Source organism: Tripterygium wilfordii, chromosome 16, assembly GCF_013401445.1.
Source record: "Tripterygium wilfordii isolate XIE 37 chromosome 16, ASM1340144v1, whole genome shotgun sequence".
In the NCBI taxonomy this organism is placed as follows: Eukaryota; Viridiplantae; Streptophyta; class Magnoliopsida; order Celastrales; family Celastraceae; genus Tripterygium; species Tripterygium wilfordii.
The window spans coordinates 8,767,935-8,795,806 of NC_052247.1; the positions used below are offsets into that span (position 1 = coordinate 8,767,935).

General features: G+C 36.7%; 3 protein-coding genes across 9 annotated transcripts; 1 reads left to right on the forward strand and 2 right to left on the reverse strand.

Annotated features, from left to right (window-relative positions):
• Nucleotides 1-3,393: 3,393 nt before the first annotated feature.
• Nucleotides 3,394-6,380, reverse strand: LOC119980458 (uncharacterized membrane protein At4g09580-like). The gene is made up of 4 exons (XM_038823157.1): nucleotides 5,974-6,380; nucleotides 4,320-4,590; nucleotides 4,071-4,241; nucleotides 3,394-3,894 (listed from the first exon to the last, which is right to left on the reverse strand). The coding sequence occupies exons 1-4, from the start codon at nucleotides 6,159-6,161 to the stop codon at nucleotides 3,769-3,771; spliced, it is 756 nt and encodes a 251-aa protein (XP_038679085.1). The 5' UTR covers nucleotides 6,162-6,380; the 3' UTR covers nucleotides 3,394-3,768.
• A 6,720-nt stretch (nucleotides 6,381-13,100) lies between these two features.
• On the forward strand, nucleotides 13,101-14,817 carry LOC119981492 (inositol-tetrakisphosphate 1-kinase 1-like). The gene has a single exon (XM_038824636.1). It carries the CDS (start codon nucleotides 13,318-13,320, stop codon nucleotides 14,410-14,412), a length of 1,095 nt encoding a protein of 364 aa, XP_038680564.1. The 5' UTR covers nucleotides 13,101-13,317; the 3' UTR covers nucleotides 14,413-14,817.
• Nucleotides 14,818-18,571: 3,754 nt separating this feature from the next.
• Nucleotides 18,572-27,454, reverse strand: LOC119981305 (lysine-specific demethylase JMJ706-like). 7 transcript variants are annotated; one of them, XM_038824371.1, is made up of 12 exons: nucleotides 27,006-27,454; nucleotides 26,173-26,785; nucleotides 25,154-25,538; nucleotides 24,574-24,730; nucleotides 24,273-24,492; nucleotides 23,380-23,433; nucleotides 23,222-23,301; nucleotides 22,839-23,116; nucleotides 22,295-22,690; nucleotides 21,288-21,679; nucleotides 20,869-21,141; nucleotides 18,572-19,389 (listed from the first exon to the last, which is right to left on the reverse strand). In XM_038824371.1, the coding sequence occupies exons 3-12, from the start codon at nucleotides 25,461-25,463 to the stop codon at nucleotides 19,051-19,053; spliced, it is 2,499 nt and encodes an 832-aa protein (XP_038680299.1). In that variant the 5' UTR covers nucleotides 25,464-25,538; nucleotides 26,173-26,785; nucleotides 27,006-27,454; the 3' UTR covers nucleotides 18,572-19,050. The 7 variants fall into 7 exon arrangements, with proteins under 7 accessions (XP_038680299.1, XP_038680298.1, XP_038680297.1 ...); XM_038824370.1 differs by having other exon boundaries at nucleotides 26,118-26,785; XM_038824369.1 differs by lacking the exon at nucleotides 26,173-26,785.
• Nucleotides 27,455-27,872: the final 418 nt, after the last annotated feature.

Genomic DNA, 27,872 nt, shown 5'->3' on the forward strand with positions numbered 1-27,872 from the left:
AACTAAGTAGTTGAATTGTTTGTTCGTGTCACATTCACATACCTACTTCTTGTGTAGTCATCTCGACATGAATTTGTGAATATGCACATGCATGCATGTTCGGACATTGCGTGGACATTATGCATTGGAAACAACAGCCTTCACTTTCTCTTTGGGAGTTGTCAAAGCTCTTCGAGTTCCCGTATGTATTAGTTTGTTTATGGTCTTCTTGGCAGGACTAGCAATGCTTATCATGTTTGGAGGACACTTGGCCTTCTCCTCTGTTTTGTTTTTCATTCCATCATGAGCCATGGGCTTTGAACAACACACACCCATCTGAAATAATTTTATACCAATCAATATTAATTATAATTTAGGAAAAATTAATTAATTAAACTGCTAGCTCAATTACCTTCTCCGTCTTAAGATTTTGATCTGCTATTTTTTGAGGATATAAAGCTGATGCCTTGAATGAAGTGGAACTCTTTTGAGGCTTCTTGTCCTTCAATTCCTCTGCCTGCTGCTCCTACATTCAATAATTAGTACACAAGTTGTTGTTTCCTTCGAACATTCGATATAGGTCTAAATTCGGACCCTTAGGTCCGAGCACACAGAAGCTTCAATATATCTAATAAATTAAACCAATCTAAAAAACAAGAACTAAATTAATGAATAGGATTTTGTTCTTAACCTTGGCAGTGAATATCTTGTATCTGCTCTTAACCTCCTTGGCTTGAACTTTATCCTTATTTTTCACACCACTCTGTCATATACAATTAGACAAAAGCAAAACAGGACAAATTTTATCATATAATTTTAATGTCATGAACTTAACGAATGCATATACGCTGCCGTTTCCGAAGTGTTTGGTGATAGGGCGTGCATCCGCGTTTTCCGCTAGCGGGAAACGCTGATACACTCTCAAACAAACGTACCCTTAATTATATATCTTAGAGACCTGCAGAACCAGAATCACTCAATTTTTTCAGTAACACTTGATGTATCTCACCTTTGTTTTTTGGGTAGCAGCCGTGGTAGTATTTGCAGGCTTTGGATTACCAACTTCTCCAACACAGGTAGAAGAAGATTTCGCTCTTCAGTGGCAATGAAAAATCATCATTTATATAGGTTTTGGTTCCATATATAATTATTCAATAGTCATTAATTGGAACTTACTTGTAATTCAAGCTAAAGGATTTGGATAATTTGGGCTGTGACTCCTTTGAAACTCCTTTCTCTCTAACAGTGCTACTTCTTGTGTCAACTGCTGAAGACAAATCCACTGATGGTCGACGTCTTTCCCTCGTCGATACTCTCTTCTCAGTTTCCAATGAAAATGGTTTTGGAACTGTGGATTTAGCAGTAGTACTCCTGGATCTGATGCTGATGGGGGTTTGTTTTGGTTTCTTGGATGATTCTATTGATGGTTTCCTTTCTTCAATCACCAAAATGACTTTGACCATTTCATTGCCTTCTTCTGTAGCCTCCACTACTTCTTCAAGGATTTGTTTTGTTTTCAGTGCTTCTTGTTCCATGTCCAAGGATGGAAGAGTAGTACTACTGCCACACAAAAAAAATATATATATATATGTAGAAAGCTATGAATTCAGAGAAGTACCATTCAAGTTACCAAATGCACACTAAAAAGTGCGACTAGAGACACACCTGGAGAGTGGAGAGTACTCTTTGTATTTCCACTCCTATTCTGGGTTGAATTGCATTTGATATATATATATATATACACACTCACACACACACACACAAATTGATATGCATGGCTAATTAGCAAGTGGCAAAGGATTTTCACTATCTTACAAGCAGAAACTCTGATACATGCATTTGACTTTCATATTCAATTGTATCTGGTGCTATATATGTATATATCCAGTAATCCTACTATAAGTTGGAGGCCGGCAGCTGCTTATCCATCATCAATCTTGTCCTCCACAGACAGACAGACATTCAAGTTATCCAAACTTAAATGCCAGGCCTGCCAATACTCATTGGCTATTTCATCTTTGGCCAAAAACACTTGGTCACCTTTTAAAATAATAAGCTGAATTGGTGCCAAGGCAAACAAACCTCAAAATGTGTGGGCTGAATGGACCACCTTTTGGGCTTGCTGGCCGTAGCTTATAAAACTACTAAACATCATCTCCACGTGCTAGTATGATTAGAGCCTCGAAGAAAAAAGCCTTTGGAAAGTGAAATTCCAAGCACAGGTGAAAACTGATAGGCGAGCTTGCCCTTGTTTGAGGAAATAAAAACTCGACTTGGAATTTTGGGTGCTAGGTCGCATGAGAGGGAAACTGACCGAGTCAAAGGTCAATGAAATTAGGGGTTGCAAAAAACCGATTTTGGGCCGATTTCTATTTGGATAATAGTACATGTTTATGAAAATATTTATATGTACAGATTAAGGCCTTGTTTGGCAGAACGGAAATCTTGATTTTCAATGCTAGCGGAAATGCTGTGAAAAATATGTTGAGCTTAAAGCTGTGAAATATGCTGTGAGGTGTTTGGTGAACTAAAAACTGACGCTAGCGGAAAAACTGTTGAAATAAAGTATTATAATATTAGTTTTTTATATTAAAATTAATCTAATAAATATAATTCTGATTAAAATTAATTTTAAGTATTAATTAATAAATATTTTTAATTATTAATTAATAAAATATTAATATTTCTTTATTTTAATTATTATAACTGTTAAAATATTTTTGTAGTATTATAACTGTTAAAATATTTTAAGTATTAAAATTGTTTTAATACGTAATCTAATAAATATAATTTATATTAAAATTAATAAATATAATTTATTATAAAAAAAATTAAGTATATTAGAAAACTATATATATAATATTAAATAGAAAACTGTATATATATTAGTAAAATTGTGGGGCCCACATTAATTATTATAAAAACTTAAAGACATAATCATTACGTGGGCCCCACAATTAAAAAAATTTTAAAAAAAAAAGTGTTAGCAGATCCTCCTATAGAAGCTCCTAAATGGAGCTTCTTATATTGCAGCGGAACCGCTGCAAAATGTGCAGCGGAAATGGAGACAGCGGGGTGCAGCGGATCCGGCGGATCCGCTGCACCAAACAAGCAGTAAATTTCAGATGCACTTAATTGACCAAACCCGGATTAATTTAAATCCAGACAAATAAATTGGACAACAATCTAATTAGCATTAGGATCCGAACGAGTAAATCGAACGATATTTATGTGTTTAGACCCATACCCGATTTTAAACCGGATAAAATTTTGTGTTTGGACTTGGATTTCGTACATATAACTTATGTTCAAACTTGGTTTAATTCGAGTTGAACAAATTCAATCATTCAAACCGGACAGAGTTTTGCCACCCCTAAATAAAAACATCTCCAGCCAAGCTTAGCTCATTTCCAATACTGAGTAAACGGGAATGAGATATCCAATATTTCAGTTCAATCACCGAGTAGGGAGGACAGAGAGAGGAATGAAACTATTGAGGAATATCTTTTCAAATAAAATATACTAAACAATGATATACATACACGTCACTAAGATTGAGGACTGTTTCTTGCGATTCAGAAAACATAGCCCACTTTACTGAACACTTCCATGAATGAACCCCTTCCTCCGATAGCTGCAGCATTGGCCATGGAAACCAAGAGTATGACAGCTATGCGTTGCACTTTATCAGTTTATCTGATGCCAACCTATACAGAAACGAAGTTCTCATGTCTCACAGGACAGGAGATCGAGACCCATGTACAACCGCAATGCTCAGCCTGTGGAATGCTACGATTTACACTTGCCCATTAATGTAGGGGTAACGGAGACAATGCCAATTAGGAACAGAGTGGCAACGGAGCGGAAGTTGTATAGATCCCCAAGCGATTGCAGCTCACCAAGAGCTAATCCAGCCTGCATAACAACGAGAGTGACTCGGTTATGTTTAGTTTAGAATGCACCATTGCCATTGTTATCTACTAAACAATATAAGACTCAAAACATGTTTGACAATAAATTTTGCCAAAATATCAAATGAATAGAGCAAATATTCTACACAACTAGAAATTGCAGGTCATCATGTACATTACCCTGACAGTGACATAAGCAGCAGGAATAAGTCCAATGACGGTTGCCAGGAAGAAAATGTGATAAGGTACATTGACTATTGGTGAAGCAACGTTAATAAATGTATTCGGCAAAGTTGGAGTCAATCTTAAGAAAAGCATGTAGTTCAACAGGCTCTCCCTTCTTTGAGCCACCTGAGAGTTGAACAAAAAAAATTTAAGATTTGGCGGCTTATACAAGAAAAGAAACAAGAGGGAGAAGTTAAACTTCACCTGTGCTTGGAAGAAACTCAGCTTGTCGGGCCAAAGAGAGAAGAGGAGGGGACGTCCAATCAGTTTTGATAGGAAATAGCAAGAAGAAGCGCCTGTAGTAGCTGTGAACACAACTAGAGCTACCCCTTTGAATACTCCAAAAAGTGAACCAGCAAGTAATGACATGAAAACGGTCCCTGGAATCATGAAAGTCTGCATGAAGATGTAGACCACACAGTATCCCACCAGGACTTGCGCAGTATAGTCACTTGTGTAGTTGTCAAGGTGATCTCTACAAAAAAAGCACCCAACAAATTATTATAAAGACAGAGAAGCAAACCATAAGTTTTGCGGATCCATAACAATGCAGAGACAGCAATTCAAAGGAAACAAGGCATAAAATATGCAACATGAAACAAAATCAACTACTAAAAACTCCTGGCATACTAAGAAAGCACCGAAAGAGAACTTGATTGCATATACCAACTCACTCACAGAAAGTAATAGAACCTTAATCCAGCTTAAGCAAAAAATATCTTCAAACCCTATGTTGGCCATGCAACCTTTCAAGCTGATAATACATTTTGTACCGGGTGGATAAGACATCCTCAGAATCACAATACTAGGTTGCCAATGAAACATTAACTATGATGATGATGATTATACTATGATAACAATCATTATACTTAAACATGTGTTTCTTAGACATTAACTTTCTTGGTTACCACGGACACAAATCTTCTTCCATACTAACATATCAAAAATTCACAATTCCACACAGAAGCACCCACAAGATCCAAATTGGATCCATAGTAGACACAACTAACTATCTTAAAAGAACCACTTTATTCTCAGTTGATGCCACCGTAACATTGTGCATAGCAAAACCATATCTTTGAAAAAAGGTGTCAAATAGGCTTGAGAAGGCAAGTAGATGCTTGGGATTGCCAGGAAAACATTCACATCCATGAAATCTTACAGACAGGGTTTACGAGTTGTTCCCAGATGTAACTGGATCCATCAGTATTCTTCTTCCAAGAGGAACCATTAAAACAATATTCTTGTCCAAAAAACTATTTGACAAACCCTTTTCTTTTAACCTTCTGCTTCTATTTCTATATCATCCAATCCCCTAATCTACTAATCCCAATTTGTCAAACTCAGCAAAGAAATGCTGAATTACATATACGGGTGAACAAAGATAAATCCAACAAAAAATTATTGGGTTAATTTATTGGGCAGCTTAGGAGCCGAAGGAAATATGTCTTTCAAGTTTCAAGGTTAGACTTATCAAATATAGTATCAACACTCCTCAAATAGAATATCATGAAGTGTGTGCTCCATCTCAATAAAACCAAAACAAAGGCCATCTAAATGTAATTCGAGCATCAAAATCAACTAATTTCAATCAAACACCATAAGTAAAACGGAGAATACCCAAATGTTTCCCAAGAAAACGCATCCTTTGAAAAGCACAGTCAACTTGAAAGCCACAAGGTACAATCAACAGATTGAAAAAGAAAACCCAAAACTATCTTCTGCTCAGAATTCCATTATAGCACAAAAGCCATCCCATTTTCAACCCTAATGAACCATTAATTAAAATCGAACCCCAATAACAAAACAAGAAAAAAAAGAGGGATACCCCTGAAAGAGAGAACATATAAGAGTCTACCTGAGGATTTGAAGATCTTCTAGGGTACGAGGCAGCTTGAGGAAGCTGTAATCCGATGCAGGCATGGTCAGGTAAACCCCAAGAAGACCCATTACAAATCCCAAGACGACCACGGAGGCCACCGCCATTTCCCAAAAGCTCAATGGGAACTTGGATCCCACCCTTACTTCCTCTCTCTCCGTCTCCATCTTTTTCTCTCAAATTCCCTTCCTTTTTTCCCTCACTTTCCCTTTTCCTTTTCCTTTCCTATGAGAGAGAAAGAGGAGAAACCCAAGCGTCCCCTTCTTTCCTTCGGCAGCAGAAGTTCTGCTGCACCTCTTCTTCGATGTCTTTAATTCCGGAGAAGATAGTTCTTGTAATTACGTAAAAGAGAGATCCAAGACACAGAATATTCCCTCCAGGGAGATTAAATCCGAAAAGGTAATGAATGTTGAATAAAATACAAATACAAAAACCTAAATATTGAGTATTTGTTCCTTACTTAAATAGTATCTCTTATGTTGTTTTCCCCACTTTTTTAAACAAATAACATATCTTATTGCCTATTATTTAATTAAAATATTAGAGATAAGTCACTCAATCAAAAGTTTTCTTCCAATAAGAACAATCTAATGAGTTTTATTTCATATGTTCCATAAAGATTAAAACAATATTCATAAATGACAAAAATTAAAAGTTGAACAAGATAACCTAAAAAAAACTTCAGAAAAAAATGAAAAACCTAGCAACTTATCAAAATGACCCCGAGAGCAATCCCATTGTCACGTGGGCGTGGGCTTCTTCTTCCTCTCATTTTCTCTCTCTTCTTCTTCTTTCACGTTGATCATCGGAAGTTGGCCATTCAGCCATCGTTTTTGACAAACGAACTATCGAAATGAAGCTTTAGATCAGCCCAACCAAATCTCAGTCATCACCGACAGTCGATTATCATTTGAGTCGTTGGAAAAGCTTCATGAAATCACTGTCACCATTTTGGAAAATAGCTCAATTCGGCCAACACCGACGACCATCAACTTCACGGACCAAGGAATATCACATTTGAGATTTTATTAAAGACATTTAACATTTTAACAAGACATATAACATTTAGCAAGACAAATAACATTATGACAGATTTCAAATTAATCGAAACAGATAACATAACACTTGCAATTTACAGATCCCAAATCGAAACCAAAAAATCACGAAAATCACCATAGAAACTGTCGAAAATAATGATGTGATACAGATCAAAGGAAAATAACAACATCTACAAGCCTTGTGATGAGTATGAGTAGATCTAGTTCGAATATAAAGAAAATTGGGATGAAAAATCATTAAAAAAATACCGTAGAGTTGTCGAATAAGCCATGAGGGGCGGAGACGAAACTTTCGGTGGCAGAGATGAAACTTCCGAAGGAGGTCAGAGATGAAACACGCTCAGGAGGCATGTGTCATGTTTGATGATGAAGATGAGGGTATTTTAGACAATAAAATCATATATTTTAATTTTTTGTCTTTTTATGAAATAATGTTTTAAATTTTATGGATTTTATGGAACACAACATATTTGGCTTTCCTTATTAGAATAAAACTTTTAAGATTTGGTTGTCCTTATTAGCATAAAACTTTTAAGTGAAGGAGTTATCACTAATTTCCCAAAAGTTAATAAACATTTATTTTATTGACAAAAATATCTTCATCTTTCCCATTTGATACCCTTATGTTCTCGATCTGTTCGAAATAATTTTTTCACAAGAGTCGATCTTCTCTACGAATCTAATCCCTTATTCTTCTATACCAAGGGATCTTCTATACTTATTTGTTCCGAAAATGACATGTAGTCCATCAATTTGGTAGCCCATGGGAGTCCAACAGGTTTATTTGATTGATTTAATCAATAGAATAGTTTTATTTTCACTCTTTTATCCCAGAATTCATTGTCCAAAATTTATTATTTTAGTATAGATTATATTGATTTTTAAAGCATAGTCTACAATTCATTGTTTTAGTTCTGAATTCATTTGTTTTTGAAATTTCATTGAAAAAAATAATGGAATTAAGATTTACTCGATAAAATCTTGTTAGAAAGAGTTTTATGTGCTGATTCTGAATATGTAATTTTTTTTTTAAAATTTAACATGTATTTTGAGAGTTAAAACGTTTTAAAATTTCGTTTAAGATACTTGAGCTATCACTATATGGGTTACATAGCACTATTGTATTTGTTCTCTTATTCTTACATTGAATCAATCGAACATACCTAACGAGGCTTCTATATCTAAGGTCATTTGTTTGATTGAATATTGGATTTCTAAGGACGTCGTATTGTTAATTGATGCATTAACAGAGAACCTCTGTCAGAGAAGAGATGCATGAACTGACATAATAAATCCCCAAAGAACGACGTCGCTTCTTGAAGTGCACAACAATACGACGTCGTTTGGCTTACAGAGCTGGTAAAAAAAAAAAACGTGCCTACGAAGCTGTAAAAAACAAACGGGCGATTGCGGAAATCGACGAACTCGCGCGGAGAGGAGGCCGTTGCTTCCAACTTTAGAAGAGAAGTAATAGTTTATTTTTGAGAATTTTTTTAAAAAATTATTGATATCAAAATAGAGAAAAGTGGGGGCATTTTTTAAAAAATGATGAGCCTTAATTGCACTCCATACTTAACTAAGTACACCCCATTAACTATCAAAAAACCCCTCATATACTAACACCCCTCTTGTCCCTACCATTCTAGCCCATACTCATCCTATCCTTCTCCTTCTTCCCTCAGTTGGAAGATAGAGTATTCTCAACCCTAAATTCCCCAAATCCTTCCCTCCTCCTTCTCCCCTTACCTAAGGTATGACGACATCGGCTCTAATATCAGCCAGCTTGAACGGCGGGGGAGCTTTAGAATCAAATTCAGCTTCTTCTCCTTCTAGTAAGACCATGTGGCAATTTGCCAACGAGACATGGTAAGCCTATATGGGCAGTCCCTGGATATTGGTGAGATGAAGAACTGGCTCTGGCAGAGAGTAGCTTCTTCCAGGTAAATCTTGTAAGCAAGCTTCATCTACGACAAGTTTAGTCAAGTGCAAGTTTGATTCTCGTCCTCCATTGTCAAAATGCTGAAGAAGCCACCACATCTTGTAAGCATGATTTTCCAGGTGAATCTTGCTTGCTTTATTTATTTTTTAAACTTTAAACAGAGAAAGAGACCACCTCGTCTACATGTTAGGTCGGCGATCATGGCGCACAAATGGTTGGGTGTACTTGAGAAAAACACAATTTGAAGTAACATGGGTATATTAATAAATGTTATATTTATTTAAAATGTGATGTATTTAGTTAAGTCAAGAATGCAACTAGTCCTTCTCTTAAAAAATAGCAGTCTACCTACTCAAATCCGAGGAGCACGTGAAAGTTATAAGACGCAACCACGACAAGACAAAAAGGTATTTTGACGTTATTGTATATGTGTAAACCATTAATGTCATTTTCAGACAAATGAAACATCTTTTAAACAAATTTCAGTACTTGGAGTGAAGAATACTCCAAACACACCACTTTATCATTAACATTCTTTTCAAAATCTATATTAAGAACAAGATGCAAGCAACATTGAGGACTTTTATAATAATTAATTTACGTTAAACTCAATTAGTGAGCTAATTAACATTTTGAATTTTTTTTTTCCACTATCTATTCCATTTGCAGTCCGCACAATTATTTGGAATAATTAAATTAAAATAAAATAACGTTAATCATTTCGCAGCCTAAGAAGAAGGCCTATTAATTCCGGGCCCAGATTTGCTCCAGACTCAAGTTGCAACGAACAACAAATAAGACTGCTAGCCTAGCCAATTAAATCTTGGGCTTTCCATAATGGGCGTAGTAATTAAGGCCCAAGTTGTATCCGGGCCTCTTTCCTCAGATTTAATAAAAATGAATTTATTAAAGAAAAATTACCAAGAAGAGCACAATTTGAAAGAGATGGACAGAACTCATTAAATTAATTATACGGACAATTGGCAGTAAGAACACTTTAGACAACTTAATTGTAAAAAGGTCATGGACATTTTTAAAATTGTAAAAAAGTGCAATTTAAGGGTAATTTGGTCATCTGACTTAAGATATTTTTTAGTTTATACCTACAATACCCTCCCCTGTCTTCTTCTTCTTCTTCTTCTTCTCCCTCCAACTATCCAACTCTAGTGTGTCCTCTCTTTCTCTCATTCTTCTCTACTAAAAGTTATCTCCTTCTTTCTCTCCTTCTTCTTCTTCTTCTTCTTCTTCTTCTTCTTCTTCTTCTTCTTCTTCTTCTTCTTCTGGTTCTCGATCTGGTTCTTCGTTGTCTTCTTCTTCGTTTTTGGCCGAGTTTCTCCTCTCTTCATCTCCTTCTTCGTCGTTGCTCAATCTGGACTGCGTCGAGTTGCTCTGCTTTGTTTTTGACAGATCTGGACTATGCTTCGTTGTTCAATCTGGGTTGTGCTTTGTTTTTTTGCAGATCTGGACTCTGGTTCGTTTTTTGCAGAGATGTATCACTATAGTATCACTATAGTATCACCATAGTATCACCAACACCAAAAAACCACTAAAATGATGAAACTAGTATGCATACTTCATCTTCCTAACTACTTTTCCTTTCTTGATTTTCTTTTCTTGGTTACCTCTCTTGTTCGTTTTGAAAAAACATTTACAAGTGCAGAGATGTATCACTATAGTATCACGAACACAAAAAATTTATTAAAATGATACAATTGAACCAATATGCATACTTCTTCTTCCTAATTACTTTTCCTTTCTTGGTTTTCTTTTCTTGGTTTGTACATCTCTTGCTCGTTTTGGAAAAACATTTACAGCTGCAGAGATGTATCACTATAGTATCACGAACATCAAAAATCCACTAAAATGACATAATTGAACCAGAAAGATATGTAATGCTATCAAATTTACATTCTAACATTTATATCATCATTTTATGAGCCAAAAATATAAATTGAACACTAAATTGGATCTTCTATTTAAAAGTATCACTATTGTATCACAATTCGTGGAGAGAGAAAATCAAAATTGAGGTTATTTTGGTAAAAGATGATCCCCAGTGTACTTTTTTAAAATGATGTTTTAGTGATTGCACTTTTTTACAATTAAGTATAATCTAATGTACCGGCCTCCAAAAGTCTCTTAATTATATATTCCTTTTCATTTCATAAAATTACATATTCCTAATGCATCCGCGCTTCCCTGATTTTTTTCTCCTACATATTTTTTTTTTTCCATGTATGACATCTTCCGTTTTGATTTTTCTTTTCTTTTCCTAAACAAAACTTCAAAACATTCTTCCCTCAAAATATATGACAGGTTTTGAAAAAAAAATTATATATTATAAATCAACGTAGAAAACTATTTCAAACAAGATCCATAGTCGATATATCATGAGATGAAAAAATCTCACATATAAATTTAGTGTAGATAAATTTAAATATACACTAATCATGACAAAACTACAATAAATAATACAGATAAACTAAGGGTTTGTTTAACAAAAAATTTCATCCATAACATATATGCGATGATATAAGGTGGTATTATATATACTAGTAAAAAATGATAGAATATATGTTGTCTGAAATACTGATAATGTTTGGTTCAAATTTTACTGGTAGCATATATGCTACTAAATATGGTGCAGCAAACGCACTAGCACATAAATTTAATGTAGATAAATTTCAATATATACTAACTACAACAAAACCATAACAAATAATGTAGATAGACTACTACAGAAAAATTTAGTGTACATAAATTTCAATATATAATAATCATAACAAAACCACAACATATCATCAAATAAACTAATGTAGATAAATTTAGTGAAACTAAATTTTTATATGTACTAACCATAAAAAACCACAACATATAATGCAGATGAATTTAATATAGATAAGCTTGGATTAAGGGGAAGCCGGTGGACAACTGAACATGTTGTCTTCAGATTCCTTTTAAAAGTCAAACAAAATACCCAAAAAAACTTGCTCCACCACCATTTCCTCCGCCGCTGCCAGCACCTTCACCACCACCATATCCACCTCACTATGCCCCTCCTCCTCTGTATCTAGACTCCCACCGTCCACCACCACCTCTTGCATCCTTCTATCCTCCAACACCACCACTTTTCCCCTAAACACTCGTCCCTTCGACTATTCTGCTAAGCTGACAAAGAAAGTCGTAGTAGCTTTCGGCTTTATGAGATTATGATTAGTCGGGAAAGTCATGATATGAAAGAAATGCCGAAGAAGATGAACCCGGAGGTGGGATATATATTCTCATCTCTTCACGCCTCATAATCAAGGCTGTGGGGTAGAAAAGCAAGGAGGAGGCTGACGATCGTGGGATAGACTGTAATTTTTGTGGTATTTTTGATTAATTTCAAGGCCCTTAAAGATCTGACGGCTCACAAATTGAAACAAATTGAATTAACCTGTTCAGTTGTGAACTGACCCCTCTAAAGTAGATAAACTTAGTACAGATTGATTTAATGTACAATTATGTCTATACGATTCATAATTCGATTCTCAATTAAATCAAAGAAGTGGTCCACATCATTCGTTAGAAGTGTGTGCCAACATTGAAGGGAATTGACAAGTTGATTCTTCCAACAAAAAAGGGCAGTCCACCAAATAGCCGAATAGATACTAATAGTATTGATATCAAATTGCAACACCTTTGGCATGACGTTTTCAATTCCACAATTTATATTTACCCACAAAGACCTTATAGCTAGTCTGAGACTCAGAGTGAGACCTCCAAGGTCACATTCCCAAACAACTCATGAATTGACCATTAAACCCCCCAAATTTTCAAGTGCAAAAAGACCGGATCACTGTTACTCGAAAGCATAAACAAAAGCCTCCAATATCAACGTTGACTCTTACTTACCTGTCATTTTTGCTCCAATCGTAACCGTCCATTTCCGATCCCCACATGGGTTCTCCCCACGCGTTTCCTTCATTGTGCGGCGCGAATCCGCATAACTTAAAATGGAATATGCCACGTGTACAATCAGTCTACGGTAACCCTGGTTACCTTATCACACCCCTTACTCTCTATCTAACCCTAGTACAAGCTATATATTTAGTGCCACTGTACCACCACCCCCTCACGAGTCACGACCTTTCCACTCTCTTCGTTGCAATTTTCTTTCAGAAAGTTTTCGATTCCTCCAAAGTTTCGCGAGAAACGAACGCAATTGAACTTTAATAATATCTCGAAAACATTCATTGCGGCGATTTCTCATTCAAATTTTTGGTCGTGATTTGATTGAATGGTTGTGTTCTTGATTCCGGAGTGGTTTCTCGAAGAGTTTGGCAAATGTCGAGCAGGAGATTCGCTGTTGGTTATGCTTTGGCGCAGAAGAAGCAGCAGAGCTTTATCCAGGATTCCCTGGTGAGCATGTGCGGGGAGCGTGGGATAGATCTCGTGAAGATCGACCAAGAACGGCCGCTGGTGGATCAGGGGCCGTTCGACTGCGTACTGCATAAATTGTACGGCGATGATTGGAAGGGGCAACTGGTGAATTTTCAGGCGAAGAATCCTAATGCGGCGGTCATTGACTCGCCGGAAGCGATTGAGCGCCTACATAATCGGATTTCGATGCTCCAGGTGGTGTCAGAGATCAAAATCGAGGACCAGAACGACACCTTCGGGATACCAAAGCAGATTGTGATCTACGACAAGGAGACGCTTTTCGATCGGCAGGCATGGGAGTTCCTGAAGTATCCTGTTATTGCGAAACCCTTGGTGGCGGATGGCACCGCCAAATCTCACAAAATGGTGTTGGTTTTTAACCACGACGGGCTGAACAAGCTAAAGCCCCCTATTGTCTTGCAAGAATTCGTGAATCATGGTGGGGTGATCTTCAAAGTATATGTGGTTGGGGAGTATGTGAAATGCGTGAAGAGGAAGTCCTTGCCTGACGTGTCGGAGGAGAAATTGAAGACTCTAGAGGGCTCCTTGTCGTTTTCTCAAGTCTCGAATCTGGCGACCCATGAAAAAAATGACGATAAGTACTACAAATTGATGCAGTTGGATGATACTGAGATGCCACCGCAGAATTTTATATCTGATATTGCTAGGGGCTTGAGGGGACTAATGCAATTAAACCTGTTTAACTTCGATGTGATAAGGGACACAAGGATTGGAAACCGTTATCTTATCATCGACATAAATTACTTTCCTGGGTATGCTAAAATGCCGTGTTATGAGACAGTATTGACTGATTTCTTCTCAGATGTGGTGCAAAAGAAAGGATGTGCTGTGGGTAGGAGTTTCAGTGGAGGAGAGAGTGAAGAACCGCTTGGTTTGGATACAAGATTGATGCTTAGTTGTGAGAAGGAGGTGAGGAAAATTGTTAGCAATACTTGCTGCAGTGATGGGGAAGAGAATGAGAGCATCATTCAAGTTTGACTGAAATTGTAGCGAAGAGCCAGTGTTTCTCTGGTTGTCTGGTAATTAACTTTTTTGGGTGGCTGGAAGGCGCTCAAGCATTGGGACGCTTGAGCCAGTTTGTGGACAGAATGGTGGTGTTAATTTGCTTTCAGATAGAATTTGGTACAGTGGCAGATATTAGGTCCATCTTGGACTTAGGTTTTAGCCTCTTGATAACTTTACATGGTGTTTCTGCGTTGATCATGTACATTCATGTCCACCATTGCTCTGGAGATAGGTATCTCTCTGTTAACTTTCTAGGAAAGTTAAATTGTATTTAGAGGCTTTAGTGTTTGCTTTGCTTAGAAGCCTTTTCAGTTGGTGCCCGCACATGTGCAAATGCATTTTTCCAATTTTGTCAATGGAATTTTCAACTTTAATTCTTGCCTTTTGCTTGGTTGAATGATGGCAATTATTTTTTTTGTTGCACAAATTATTTATTGTTTATTTAGGATGCGGTTGAAATGGGGTTGCATTTTTAAGGTTTCTAATTTGGTATTATTCTAATGCAATGGTCATCTACAACAAGGATTTGACACGATGACTTGAATAGAGTGGAGATGATGGTTCTTGCGCCAGAATCTGTGCATACATGTAGGCCAGTGTTTGAGTGCCAAGTTGTATAGACAGAAGAAGGGAATATTGACCCATACCTATTACTTTAGAATGTTGGTCTAGCTGTATTTTGTATAGACATACCTCGTCATGTTCTAAAGTCCTTTGGAACTGGGATTCCAGTTAAATTATACTGGTATGGAGTTTATAGGCTTTGCAATTTTAATTTATATTCCATTTGAACTATTATTATCTTAGTGGAAAATGAAAAATCTCTATTTTTTTTGTTAGTTCCAGTAGTATATACTGGCTCCTCAACATATCAAGCTTATTGAGCACTTCTATTTTAGGTTAAAGTCTTGTATGATCATAAATTTCCAATATATAACGAAGATTGCATAAAGGTCATGCTATCTTTATGTGTCCATTTAGAGCACTTGGCGCCCTAGTTGTGGCTAGATTCTTTCTCGTTGGATATTTTACTATGTTCTCACTTGCGGCATCTGTTGATTTGATGCATGTGTTTTTCGTAAGAATTGATTCTCTGGGAGGTGAAAATTTACTATTAAGTTTGGTTTGTGTTGGACATGGTATAAGCTTTTGGTGATATGGAATAGCATACACGCTTCCCTTGTAAATGTTATTGGTGCAGTTACTATACTAGGGGTCTGGTGTGCTGAAGGCAATTGGAATGTGATTTAAATGAAATTTAGTGTTTTATCTATTATCATTTTTTACGTTTCTGTCTCCATTCAGAATGCAAGGTATGACATTTGTTTGCATGTAACAATTGGAACCTACTGGAGTTCCATCCCCTTGGTGCCTTCTAAGAATTCTTTTAAACTTTTTGTGCACGTAGATAATATCGTCACGGGAATTTGAAAGTGCGTACTGTAGAGATGCACTGCTTTTAAATGCTTTTAATTTTTCAGCATAGCCTTTTATTGTCCAATGCCAATTGTTAATTACTTTCTTATTGAGTAGTTCATGCATATTGAGAGACAAGTACGAAACCCTTTTGAAAAAAAAATGTTTGTTGTGCTTTCCATTTATATTCGTTCTTTCCCCAGCTATGATCAACCACTTTATGCTGCGCCCAACCTACTGCCTTTTTATTCTTACTCACTCTTGTTTCCTCCTATTCTACTTAGCATGGTCAAATGTGATATATCTTCATGCCACTCATTTTTCTGAAGAAGAAGTTATCTTTTATTCTTATCAGTGGTTGCTTTTCAAGGTAAAGATCCATCAACTATGTTTTGCCTTTCCATTCCAATGAAGCGAGTAATTATTGTCTATGCCATTGCCATGTCTTGATCGTTGCTTCGCCTCCAATATGTTGATTTGTGATTGCTTTGGTAAATTAATATCTTCCAACTGCAATTTTATCTCTTTCCATTGATCATATGAATTGATGTTCAATGAAATTTAAGTAACTTTTCTGTTGGGGAAAGCTCAGCTACTGCATTATTATTATTTGATACAGACATCCAACTTTAAATTTTTATACATGGATACAATTAGGCTGATGATCAATGAATTCTAATTGACTTATCAGTTTGGGAAGACTTTTCTTGAAACAGTTTGAGAAAGCTCAGGTGGTACATTATTTGATCTACTTATGTATAGCTATAATTTAATTGGATTTATGAAGTTTTAAGTAATTTTTCTGTCTGAGAAGCTGAGCTGGTACGTTATTGTTAATAGATAAGATTTTGCTGACTGGCATATGGTAAGATTTTGATGATGTGTACCTTTCTTTTGATAAGCATGATGCGTACCGTTAAAAGAAAACAATTTTAAAGATGTTCAATGATGCACTGACCTAACTTAGCATTTTCAATCCCCGGCTTGTAAATCAGCTTCTTTAGACTTGCAACACCAACAATTGATTGTGATTGGGTCTTATCTTTGCTTGCTCTACCTATGTTAAGTTTTCATTGGGAAGATTTTTGGATTCATCATCATTGCCAAAGTTTTTGTCGAAAAAAAGACTTACATTCTCTTGTGCATATTCTGTACTTTCAGTAGATGTGTTTGCTATCTTTAAATTTTACTATACGGCTCTGCAGCTCGCATTATAGATGTATGTCTCTTTGTTACAAATGCAATTGGTAATTCCAAGTTCATTAGTACAGTTTCTGGGTAGTGGATGAGAATGAGGGGAACAAGATGAAGCAGAAGTCCAGGAGAGTTCTGCTTCTATTTATGTTTTACAAGTGGACTAATGGAGCATTCAAAGCAAGTAAGCACTTTTTCTGTGGAAGTTGGATTAGGAATTCTGACATCTTTCTGCTTATGTGTGTCAGTATCTTATACATGTCATATGTGGGAGAGTTATATAGGTTCTTTTGTGCAAACGCAAACTCTTACCTATAGTTCAGATGATTGGCATGTTGAGCAAAGGTTCTGGATGTTGGAGAGATCCAAAGCATATGATCTAATATTACTTCATTATCACATATGAAGGTAAATATGATTTAATGCTGATAGCTAAGCTCCTCTTAATTTTCTATTTGGCTATACTTTGTGCAGGTCCCCATTTGTCCTACTGTCAAGGTTGTTGCATCTTGTTTTAGGAATGGGATACAATTAATTGTAGGCTATATATATAGTCCGTTAAACCAAAGTCGAGATCAGTAATATGTTGAGTTGAGCTTTAGGGCAGAGTTTTTGTAAGGTATGTGGGTTTTGCAGAGGTAATATAAGTGGAATTTTTTAATCCTCAGTAGCTGATGTAGTTTAGATTGGATTCTATTTCTCCTCCCACAGGTTTCTCTTTCTCTTGGCTTCCTTATCTTTCCCTTTACTCCCTCAAGTTGTTAGCGTTTGTTCTGTTAGGATTATGGTTGCCGTATTATTTGAAGTTCTTGTTTAATTATATTGAGTTTTTCGATACCATGTTAAAAATCTCACCCCATATAATTAACCATATTATTTGCTTTGGGGTTCCAATACCCATGAGTACATTGGATTACCCTTACGGGTTTATTCCATATTGTCCGTTTTGGGGTTCCGATTCCCATGGATACATTGGATTATCCTCACAGGTTTGTTCTTCCCATGTCAGAAATTTCATCTCATATAACCAATCATATTGTTCGCTTTGGAATTTCAATTTCCACGGATATATCGGATTATTTTGTTCCTTCTAAGCCCAGTAATTGGTCAAAACCCAACCCATCCACTAAGCCAGCCTAGGAAAATGCGTAGTTAATTATAAAGAAGTGAGGTTACTCATATAAATCAGTCGGTAGGTAGACATTTTGCCTAACTAATGTGGGATGGGATTTATGTTCTTAACAGGGGGAGGGGAAACAATCTTGACATAGGTTCATAGCTCGTTCCCCAACAACAGATGAGCTACAATAGAAATTCAAAACCATGCAATCATTTCTCATGTTAGCACTTAGCACCAGCCGGCCGGTCACCAACCCACCCTACAATGAATGACCAACAAGTACCAGCCATTGCACCCAAAAAGTGAAAGCAAGAAAGAAAAATTGGTGTGGTCAAAATGAATAACACACACGGGCCACCAATTCGACAGATTCAAGCAGAGGGAAAAAAGAAAGTACCAAACTGATAAAGAGACAAAGCATTTCTCGGTATTTATTCGAGTAGTCACTTGCTACAAAAAGAATGAAGAAAGTAAGTAAAGGGCAGCAGCAGACTAATGTTAAATGGAGAAGTGGAAACACCCACTTTCCCTTGTAAGAATTAATTGGATTGCTAATGACAAATTTACAATGAAGTTACTAACCCCAAATTTTTAACTTTGCAGGAAGGTTCCCCTGCCAAAGAAGGAAAAATACCCTGGCCAGAGAACCCAAAAATAACATTCCGTGGAAGGCACCCAATTTGCGGCCCTACACAGAATAAAAATTTTGCCTTTAAGTTGGTTAATTTTTGCCACTGCTCCCAAACAGATCTTGCAGATTCACCGTGTCGTCTGTTAGAACCCCCCCATTAGAGAAAAATGAAGTTAGCAAGCCAGCCTCTAGACATTGCACCAGAGGCATGTCAACCAGATTTATCGTCAGTTTTGACCCAAAGGCCAATCTATATCCTTCTCTCTGAGCCTAAAAATGAGGGACCTCTCACTTTAAGACGTTTTGGCCCAATCTCTACAGATGGTGGTTCCCTCATGATCTGCTTCCCCAACTCAAACTGGAACCTGTCTACTCTGCTGCGTTCTTGCTTTCTACTTGCTTCATCATTCGCAAACTTTTTAAACTTAATAGATATAGGAATTGTACTTCCCTTAGCAAGCCTGTCCTTCTGACCCTCTTTAAAGTTAGATGTGGAATTGCAGATTAATTCAGCAGTTCGCTGGCACTCTGATGACATCCATTGGTCATTTCTTCCTTCAGGTAGAAGTTTCTTCAATCTTTTAAGCCCCTGTTACATATGAAATTAAAGAATGAATAAAAAGGTCGAAAGAGAGAATCAGAGCCCACGCCACTGAAAAATAATATAAAGCTAGGAAAATAAATACATAAAATGACTTGATTTGATCGAGGAGTGGACAAGCCACTGAACTAACATGCAAGGATATTCAAGCTACAAGGAACATTTTCACACGCCCTTCAAACTAGTCACTAGATTAAATGGAAAAATAACTTCACATCACATACAATCTAAATAAGGTCTCCAACTAGTTATTCAATAGCGAAAAAATGTCGTATGCTCAGAGAGGCGACATATTTATATATGAGCAAGATCATATTGTGCTATTTTGATAATCCATTTGCATCTAAGAGCTGAGAGTTAAAATAGGTGCATTGGTAACTTGGTATCATTCAATGATATACAGTATGCAAAAGTGAATAATGACCGCACGCTGCCACCAGGGCCATCCACTATAGGACGTCCATTACCAGTCTCATAAGTCATAACAATAGAAAAGCTTTAAACAATTTAAACAGCTAACCAGCACACCTAATCTATTCTTACTCCCTCTCATATACATGTGGCAGTCATTGGAGGTTGCATTTGTTGGAATGCCAATAGCTAGCCAGTCACCCAATTCCACATGCCACCTCTAAGGCTCGAATTCCCGTTTGTGTGGTTAAAAACATGAAATATAAACTGAAGTTTAAAAATTTTAATTTTCCCTCCCCCCACTCTAACTCCAAGATTGCTGACATGGCATCATATCAAGCACACAAAAGGAATTGGAGCTCGAAATAAAAGGACTACACCAATCCATGGAACTCGGGTGGGTGGACACATTCGGAAATGAAGTCAATATATACGTCAGAACATTAAAAATGCATCTATTAAGTAATTATATGACAAAAGTGTCCAAATTTGTTCAAATCAAAGAACATCCTGGTGCAGAGGGTTAAACAGCACTCAACTCTTCTTAAATCAACAACGTATCAGGATCATTAGCCATTTTTAACTCGATTTTATTTGAAGCAGATTTCTATGCATGGTGTAAGATTGAAGCTAAATACACAAGCAGATATTAAAATGATTAAGAAAAGTAAAATGATTTATATCCAACGAGACAAAACGTAGAATAGTGCAAAAGCAAAACATCCAGGAAAACAAAAAAAAAAAATGTTACATAAAATCAGTTAGAATACACCTTAAAAATTCAACACACAAAAAACACCAAAAGGCAAAGATCAGAAAACATGCTAATGAGCTTCAATTATTGAATGGATCCACTGAAATGCCATTGACCTATACAGTTTTATTGCACTTAAACCATGAATAAAATGTATGCCAGCTTCAGGTTTTAAAAAGTCAGCACTCAAGCATAGATAATAGAGATGCAGTAGACAGGGATTTCCCGTTTAAACAAACCCATTTTCAAGAACAGCCTGGAAAAAAAGGCATCAAAATTAAGAGGTATGAACAAGATCAAACCTTGTGTTCAGAAATCTTTGATGATATGACATCATTTGCATGTCTTTTATCCACTTTCAAAGACGTACGTCGTTTAACTCTAAATACCTCTGAATCAGAACTGTCACTGTCTTGATCCATACTAGCCGTAGGCTCTGATACATAATTTCTATGCTGTGTACAGCATTCATCTCGTGAAAGAGAGGGGAGAGAAGAATCATATGTGCCGTGTGATATTTCTTCAGAGAATATCTTAGAATTGGTACTCCCTAAGTTAGCTAGCACTGGATGCTCCTACAGTGAAAACAAAAATTGACATCTTCACTTAAATAAATCATTGCAGTATTATAAATCTTGCCAAAAGTGCAAGAATGAAAGTAGGACTAAAAAAGGTAAATAATATGAAAAGCAACAAACTGGAAACCAGAAAGACGTCTTACATATATGGGCGTAGATGACATTCCAAAAGGCTCTAAACTCAAAGCTGCACAAGAAACGGAGGAGTCTGAAGTTTCAGGTCTAAATTTACTTGTGCTATGGTTCAACTTATGCTGGCGATGAATCGGCTGTGCTGAATTATCCTGAGTAGAATACTGATTCATACAAAACTTAACCTCACAATAAGGAGTGTATCCTTCGTCAACAAATCCTTGGCAAGTATACAGTGCAGGATCTGAGTACAAATCATCACCAGTTTTAGCTAGCAGCAAAATCTCCTCTAATATTCCATCTTCCTGCTCGAACTTCTTTGCCGCAGCTTCCATTTCTAGAATGTTATCCCTCAAAAACAAAGTACAACTTCTCCCACATGAGAACTCAAGGGTCTCCATATCTAGATAGAGCATCAAGATCATCATAATCAATTGGTGGGACTAAAGATTAAAAAAAGTTAACAAACGATTTAAATTAATGGTTTGGATTGTTTTGCTGAAAAAGTTCAATGAATGGGCTTTTGATGACGACTTTAAATGACTGACATAAATTTTCAACCAAGAGTAATTGCCAGCAAAAGTAGCAAGCAGCAGACAGAACTCTACCAACCAGTTGGCATTCTATTATCATTGCCATTTGGAAAAATCGCTGAACAGGCCAACAATGGTAATTGATGGTCATTCTCACATGGCCACAGGCGGTAACAAGTTATTCGTAGTGTCGCAAACGACCAGTGGTCAAGACTGTCGTTAGCTAACAGTGGTAAAGACTGTCATTAGCTAATAGTGGCCAATAAGTAGTGGATAGAAATCTATAAAACTACTAACCAAGAATGTAAGACTTAGCATCCAGTCCAATACAATAAATCACTTTTCTGAATCTAAACTTAATTTTCTATTGACCCGGAAATTTCTTCTCTGAAACTATTTTCAACTGGCAAAAATATTTTCCCCATAGTTATTTTCAGTTAAATAATGAAGCCTTATTCTAAAACAAACTGATGAACAGAGCATACCATGGCGAAGACACACAGGATGCAAGCAACAGCTGCAGTTAAGGAAAGCTACATAACAGTCTCGTTTGCATAAAGTGCATAGAATTGTTCCATAGGGATTTGGAGAAAGACTGATACAACCCCGGGATTTCATAAGAGACCAGCGAGCACGATGCTGGAAACGCATAAGTTTCACGAAAGAAACCTTAACACAATGTTGAGAGGTTAAGTCTGTAGAAGAATAGTCTGGGTCTTCAAGTTCTAAACTCGTATAAAGAAACATTGCTTCTTTACACAGAAGCTCCTCATGAGGAAGCAGAGGCATTCTGTTGATAAAAGCATAACGGCGGCTGGCTACAGCCCCCAAAGGAAACCAGTCATCAATTGCAAAGTTCACAGCCTCCCCACAGTTAAAACCTACACATTTACAGTGGGGGAAGAAGCATAAGTAATTGTTTCCATATTTCAGAAATAATAAATAAATGAGATTTGAAAATCATATTCGACAGTAATTGACATAGTTGATGGTTCAAATCTACAACAATTAAAGTTCAAGCTATCTTACCGTGACTAAACCCAGCATGATATGCTTGAGGGAAAGTAATTATAAATTCCCCTGGCTTTTGTACAGCCTTGTATACAGGAACATCATGTTCTAACAGTATACTAGGAGGAAACAAAGTTGTTTTCCCCAGAAGTACGTCAAATGCTCCATCCTCCCCATCAGTGGATAGGATATCTTGGGTATAGACGTGTTCCCTGACCATCTTCTCAAATCTTGAAGCTGCATGACCCGGAATGCCATACCAAGTTTTTGCTGCCCCACAGTGATGATAATTAATGCTGCCACAACAAAATGTGTACAAATGTGAGCTAGGACTCTATTTTTTAAGAAATACTTTCTTGCTGAGCTCTCTCATTGTCGAGTGTATTTAAATTATCATGTACCTATACAAATAATGATCTTCCACATGCCAGGCAAACATGCTAAACAGCATCCCAATGTAAAGCATGGGCTCAGTCACTCCCTGAAATATAACCATCGTGAGGATGAAAAGGGCATATAAACAACCAACGACTAAAATTATTATTTATTGTACACTTACTGGAATAGCTGTTTCCAAAAGACGCAAAATGGACTTTGGTAGCCGTGAAAGTTTCTGAAATCAAAGGTAGTAAATAGTTATATACAAGAGCAATTAGATTGCATGTGCAAAAAACAGAGAGCTCACGACATTATAAAGGACCATTGTATATGTAAAAAAATATAATAAAGAAGAAAACAACAATCCCGGTAAAATCACTTCCCCATAAAATAACATTTATACTTCCCTCGTTCACCACCCAAATAAACTCAAAGTGTAATGTTTCTTCTATTATCAACATATTCGGTACACATCAGAAGAAGTTGCAATTTCTAAGGCTCTAGCATTTTTACGAGGCATTTTCTGATTATCATAACTTCATGTCCACTGAAGTCTGCGCACATATTTCATAAGATAGGATTGAATGCAGCAATGACTGCTTCATTCATGTCCAGTGAAATTTAAAAGGCAATCTAGAATGCCAAAGATCATATAGGAGCAACACATACAATAGGAACTATTCAAACAGCAAGATCAGCAATTATTTTGTCTTAAAACCAATTGCATTCAAAGGAGTCTTTCTAGAGATTCATTAGGGTGGGTGCCTTAGCAATACAATTTTTCTTTTTGCTGCTCAAAATTATACAATCTACTTCTAAATGCATAAATTCCAGGTCCATCTTTACCACAAATATCCATATTTTACTTGCACAAACCATTTGATGCTACATGAGGAAACACAACCCCCATTTTTGTAGAGTATATTTCGTCAAAAAATGTAACAACCAAAGTTGAAAAATTATTATTTAATCTATTTCTACAATTCTACTTAAATGAAGGTATACCACCTCAAAACCAAAACTAATATCAGAGAAAATGCAGAAAAAATATTTTGACTGGAAACAAAGCAACACCTTCAAGTTCCATTTGCTACTTCCAAGTGGATCATTGGGAGAAGACGAAAAGGCACTACCATCAACATCGCATGCATACTCTACGGTTTCTGTCTTTCCACAAGCAATTTCATGCCAAAATTCTTTTTCCAAGTATGACGGAGGAAGACAGCCGGCACTATAATATTTACGAGCAAAAACCTTGTTCGCCATTTTCTCGAACTCACGGAAAGTATAGTTTCTGAAAAGTGGAACTGCTACTCAAAACAGAGAGCATATTCGGGCTAATTACATCATGTTTTTCAGAAGTAAGAACACTCACCTTCCACTCATGAAGAAGGCAACTCTGTCAGCAGTATCCCACTCAGCGAGACGAAGAGGTTGCACCCTGGTTGTAAATTTGAATCCTGCTTTCTCCTTCATCAGTACAATACCTGCCGGAACAGACGCACTCAGAGGGGAAATGATCTTGCACATACCTGAAAAATTGAGAGCAAATATTAGCAAATATTGTATCAAAATTGCCTCTCAAGAGGAGGAAAAAAAAAAGTAATACGAATTCTATAATTAACTATCAGCAACATAACAACTAAAAGAGGTTGATGTCCCATTGAGAACCAAGAGATAACAGAAACAAAAAGCACATTAGTAGTCTACAACGATATTCCAAAGTTAAAAATGAGCTCATGTGGTAACAGCTACCCTGAAGGAAGATTGGAAAATGTTGGTCAGACTCGGACCGGCAACATCAAATTACATAATTCTAAACAAGATCTGAGAAGACTACACTATTAGATAAATACTCCATATCAATATGTAAAAAAAATTGGAATGATCCAGATTGTTCCAAGTTTCCTATGACCAATTTATAATATAACCATAACTCAGAGAAGCAGCTTTACCATATCTAGAAGCTTCTGGAGCTATCCTCTGCAAATAAACTAAAGGATCCTCGAACTCCTCTTTCGTCGGATAGTATATAGGACACTCTGGAATTCTTGCAGTCCATTCTAGATCACTTATATCAAACTTATCCACCTTGCGCTTCGGAAAAGCATCCTTCCCAATTGGAACACCACGTGACTGAGAAGGTGAATCTGCAATACCATGCAATCTCACAACACATGATGCTGCAGCCCTCAGAGCATCTCCTCCGCTTCTACTCATCATGTTGGTAACACCAACTGTCTCACTGACAATGATAGATTTCATTTGTCGAAGCCTTTTGCGCTTGAGAAATTCTAAACCATCTCTAGCCTCTTTGGACAAACAGGCCCTTCCTTCCACCTGTCAGAGAAAAAAGGAGTTAACAAAAGAAATGCGAGAAAGTAAAAACAGAAGCAACTCAATGTCAAAGAATGTATAATAATAGATAAATCTGGTCCTTAAACACAATTGAAAATAAAATGTACAGTAATTTCAGTGAGCTCCTACAATTTTTTTCATATAATTTCTAGTTGAGACGTGGTGAAGAAGATAATCAGATATTTACACATCATGCTCACAGTACAACTTCTTGGAGATTCAGTTTACACTAGTCATCCCGATCTTTAACATAGTTTACAAACTTAGCCATTTGATCATGCTTGTACTGTGGCCAGTCTGCCAAAACAAGGTTATGAAGCCTTAAACATATACAGCAATCAAAGAAAATTTAAAAATAAAAAAAAAAAAATTCAATGAGCAACAAAACTTTTCTACAAAACTATCATACATGCAATTCGCGTAAACCACTTGCCTAAAACACATTCCTTACGACACATGACTGCACGTCACATTCCGCCTCTTCTAACATGCAATTAAAATACCTAAGTAGACTATCAAATACAACAATAGAAAAAGTTTCGAAACTTTCTCCGGCTAAACCTGAAAAGTCCAAATGACATAGTGCTTCTTTTTCACTTGAAAAAATGTGCGACACCTTAGAACAACAGTGTTGACTTATTAAGCATACTACTGAACCAGCCTTCCCTAGGTGTTGACCGCACACAGAAGTACAGAAAGATGTATTGAAGCCCTGAAATTTTGAAAGATCACCTACTCCAGTATATATATACACACACGTACATATTAGTCAACTAATCAACAACAATATCACCCAACAAATTACATTCAAAGTTCAAACAGTAATAAGAAGTACTGCAAGCACTCTATATTCCGAGTCCAAAAGTGCTCTCTCAATCTATATACTGTACATTTTCAACAAAAGAAGCTCAAATTGACTTAAGGCCAGCTACGACCATGTCAACACTCTTTATGATGACGTTCCAGTTCCCACTCTTATCCTTATCCAGACGAAAATCAAAACACGGAAACAACTGAACCAAGCGTCCAATACATTTTGGCGGTTTCACCTCCAATCGAACCATCTCTCATGGGAGGAAAAAAAAAACCATCTCCAGAGCCAACAAAAAAATGAGGGGAAAAAGAATCAAACGCCTCAGACGTCTTTCTTTTAACTCCTCCAAATGCATTTAACATATGGATTCATGGCATCAATTGCACCGAAATACAATTTCCGTCAAGCTACAGACCTGAAAAAACATTATGAATCCAAGTTTCTCCAGAATAAGAGGAGAAGTGAATTTAGAAATATGACTAGCTTAAAAAACAAGAATAACGCCTAAGATCTGAGCAAGGAATATTGCGAAAGAAATATAATCCATCATGTTTAACTAGAAATTCGACAACAATCAGCAAAACAAAGGACGATAAAAAATTACAAGAATATTAACAAATATCGAAGATACATACCATCTCATGCCGCAGACGCCGTCGATACGCCTGTGCCTTCAACTCGCAAAGAATCAAACCCCACAGCTAAAGAAACGAATCCAAATCCGAAAAGCAAACCCTAGATCACGATCTCGTCCTCCTACCAGAACAACGACTTCAATGACCGCCAATAGCCCCACATTCTCTCAAAACGCGCGAAACAAGAAGCGACAGAGTCAAACTCGGAGATCCAACGCCGAGTCCCAAAATGGAAACATATGATTATAGATTAAAGATAGAATGTGAAAGGAATGAGTTGTTCTCGAAAATTCAAGGAGGCAGGTCGCCGGCGAGAGAAACAGTGAACCGTTTCCCGGCGAGAAGAAGACGTTTACCGGCGTAGTAGGAATGAACTGGATAGGGAGAAAAGTAGAGGAGTGAGAGAAAGATAAAAGGAAGGCTTAGAAAACCGAAAAAGAATTCTGTGATTTTATACGTTTTATAGTAATTCAACAATTAATCGGTAAAAATTAGTGTTTTTATTGTATAAAAGGGGAAAAAGTTGGCTGTAGAACTGTAGAAGGAAGGAAAGTGGTCGTTAGGTGGTTCAACCAAAGGCCTTACCGCCCAAAACGCCTTATTTCTTTCCGCAGCATTCGCGGGTTCCGAAATGGTACCTGCGTGGTGCGTTTGGCACAGTGATTGGACAAGCGTTACGGTATTATCGCACCATGCTGAATTCGAAGCTGAAAGCTTCAAGGAGTTGTTTCAACCCTCACACACAATGTAATGTAGTTGACCATATTTTCGATGTCAAAACACGAGGTTTTTTCAAATTTTATCCTTAATCAATTTTATTAACTTGCTCTATCAGCCTTTTGTTATGCGGAGGATGGTCTAATGATT